The following is a 2,648-nucleotide window of genomic DNA, read 5'->3' as shown; positions in this document are numbered from 1 at the left end:
CACAGAAGAATCACTTTTGTATATACTATAATTTTATATATAAATTCAAATACACTTTGGAGACTGTGAGGAAAAAAAGTTGCTTTTACCAGAGAAAAATATCTGACAGATGCAAATTCAAAATGAGAAGCGCTCTACCTCTGCCAAGAGGTCAAAGGGCAATAATGGGGGCAACATCAGCGATGTGTCAAAAAAAAAAGACCTGAGGTTTTGTTTTTCAAGCTTAAGGACTATTGTGTTAAAGAGACACCACTAAAGATGAATGAAGAAATGATTTATCTGATTCATTTATGGAGCTTTGTTTTGCACGTTGATTTCTTGAAATAAATCCATGGGTTGACCGATGTTTTCAAAACACCTCGTCCCATTTTTTTAAGTGGCAGGCAACACTGAAACAAGTGTTATTATATACGTGCAAACACACACGTGAGACAGCCTGGGGCAACGCCTGACTGAAGTCTGTCCACAGTGGGGATGCTTACTAGTAGTGAGCTGTTATCACAGCTGCAGCACCGACATGGCAGTAGCGTCTTCTAGCATTGGGTCTCATTCATCCAATCGAAAAAAAAAAAAAAAAAAGGGAAAAGGAAAAAAACAGGACACGCTCAATTTGGTGATTATCTAGCATCTGTCCCTTATCGCTCATCTCCAAAAGCCAGTAAAGATGAGCGCAAACAGTCAAACGAGAATCCCGTCCAGAGGAGCGTCTTGATTCGAGCTCTCATTGAGTGTTTTAATCTCACTTGAATCAAATCTGAAAATGGAGGGAAATGTCTGTGACTGTGTTACAAAACAGCCTGTGTGTGCATGCGCTCCACTTTACAGTTGGTGGATATGGCAGTTAATAGACGATGTGATTATAGCTGCGGCAATTAATGCCAGTCCAATGAAATACATGATTACCACATTTAGAACTTAATCTCTGGTCGTTATCCATGTGATGAAAAGGCAAGTACAAATAGAGGCTTTATCCTGTTTACAGTCTGGTCGCTTTTATTTAAATCAACCAGAGTGTGCGGTTGATAAGGCTCACACTATGCTATGTTATTGCTGTGTTATTTACATGCATTGATTTTATTTCCTGTACATGTTGTGTGCCAGCATTTCCTCATTTCGCAGCCTTTTTTTTTTTTTTTCTTCCCAGGCTTCATGGAGGTTACGTTTCTGTCTGGACACCTGGATATTGTGAATCCTGGTGACTCAAAATGCGAATTGCTGCAGTAATTGGTTGCACAGATGCTTGGGAATATGCACGGGCAGAAGGCTGGGAGTGATGAATAAGTTAGATGATAAATGGCAGTGAGGAACAGGGGGTGCTAGATTTTAAAGCTAATTTTAATTATTCTTATTCCTAGTAGAAGTATTACTAGTACTTGTTATTTATTTATTGCATGCAGTACATTGCGTTGGTTTCCCAGATTGTCAAATCTAATTCTCTTGTTATCTCTGTTTCTGCCTCTAGGTGAGACAAGTGCAGCCCTGTCACGCCCACAGCGCCCCCTTTCGGCCCGGACGGCTCACCACGCCCCGGCGCCATTGAAAGGGTACCATGTCAGTCGTAGTCTGTCCCAGCACTCCTCTGGAGGTGGTGGCTCCTGCCGCTGTGGGCCCGAGGACTGTGACGGTCCAGGCAGAGACTACTACCAGAGTCACAGTGACGGACACTACTACCCACAAGGAGGCCCGGCCGAGGCCCTGGCATTGGAAAGGCATCATTCCCATTCCCACTCCCACAGCCACTCTGGAGGGGGAACATTCCCTCGTTCTCAGCACCCACCCCTCCAGTCGTTTGACTCTTGTGAGGAATGCCTACCCTCAGGTCCTGGAGGCAAGATGCATCGCATCCCCCCCAATCTAATGGACCAGTTTGAGAAGCAGGTGCCCTTTCACCCTGACGGCTTCCACACACTGCAGTACCAGCGAACAGCAAGCGGGGGCACTGAGCAACGCAGTGAAAGTCCCTCTCGCATCCGTCACCTTGTCAACTCCGTGCAGCGACTCTTTGCCAAGTCCCACTCACTGGAAGCGCCACCCAAACGGGAATACAATGGCACAAGAGCGGGGGGAGACCACCGTAGTGAGAGAGGAGGTCACAGGAGTGGAGGGGAAGATGGCGGAGGCCACTACAGCGGCCACCAGTCTCGCTCTACAAGAAGAAGTAAATCTCGAGAACGAAGCAAGAGCGGAGACTCCAGGCACGAGTCGGGCAGGCGCCACCGCAGCAAGACAACCGGCTGGTGGAGCTCAGATGACAACCTGGATAGTGACAGTGGTTACCTCGTCAGCGGAGGCAGGAGAGGGTATCCGGCTGGACACGAAAGCCTCGATGCTGCCATCCAGGAGCTCACGATGAAGAAACCCAAGGACCGCAGCGGAGCCCAAGGGCATGGAGAATGCATGGCGTGCACAACTATGGCCTTGACAGGGAGCGATGGAGGCGGTCACCATAGGCACCACGGCCACTCTCTGAAGAGAAGCACCTGGTCGGCCATGACTGTGAGTCAGGCGAGGGAGGTGTTCCCTTCGACGAGGGGAGGAGCTTACAATAAGGCCCTGGTACCCATGGATAGCAAGATGAAGGAGAGATCCTTTCACTACCTGCAGGTGTGTGAGTGTGTGTGTTTTGTCATAATAAGGAATTATTTAGC

General features: G+C 47.9%; 1 protein-coding gene across 1 annotated transcript in view; it reads left to right on the top strand.

Annotated features, from left to right (window-relative positions):
• Positions 1-1,147: 1,147 nt before the first annotated feature.
• dlgap3 (discs, large (Drosophila) homolog-associated protein 3) overlaps positions 1,148-2,648 on the top strand; it is a 15,229-nt gene continuing 13,728 nt past the window's right edge. The window contains 2 exon segments of the mRNA XM_025065118.1: positions 1,148-1,195; positions 1,463-2,604. Of these exon segments, the coding sequence (XP_024920886.1) occupies positions 1,150-1,195; positions 1,463-2,604 (1,188 nt within the window). The 5' untranslated portion in view covers positions 1,148-1,149.

Source organism: Cynoglossus semilaevis, chromosome 18 (genome assembly GCF_000523025.1).
Source record: "Cynoglossus semilaevis isolate Cse_v1.0 chromosome 18, Cse_v1.0, whole genome shotgun sequence".
Classification (NCBI taxonomy): Eukaryota; Metazoa; Chordata; class Actinopteri; order Pleuronectiformes; family Cynoglossidae; genus Cynoglossus; species Cynoglossus semilaevis.
The sequence above is the reverse complement of the archived record's forward strand: the minus strand, read 5'-3'. Positions and strand labels throughout refer to the sequence as shown.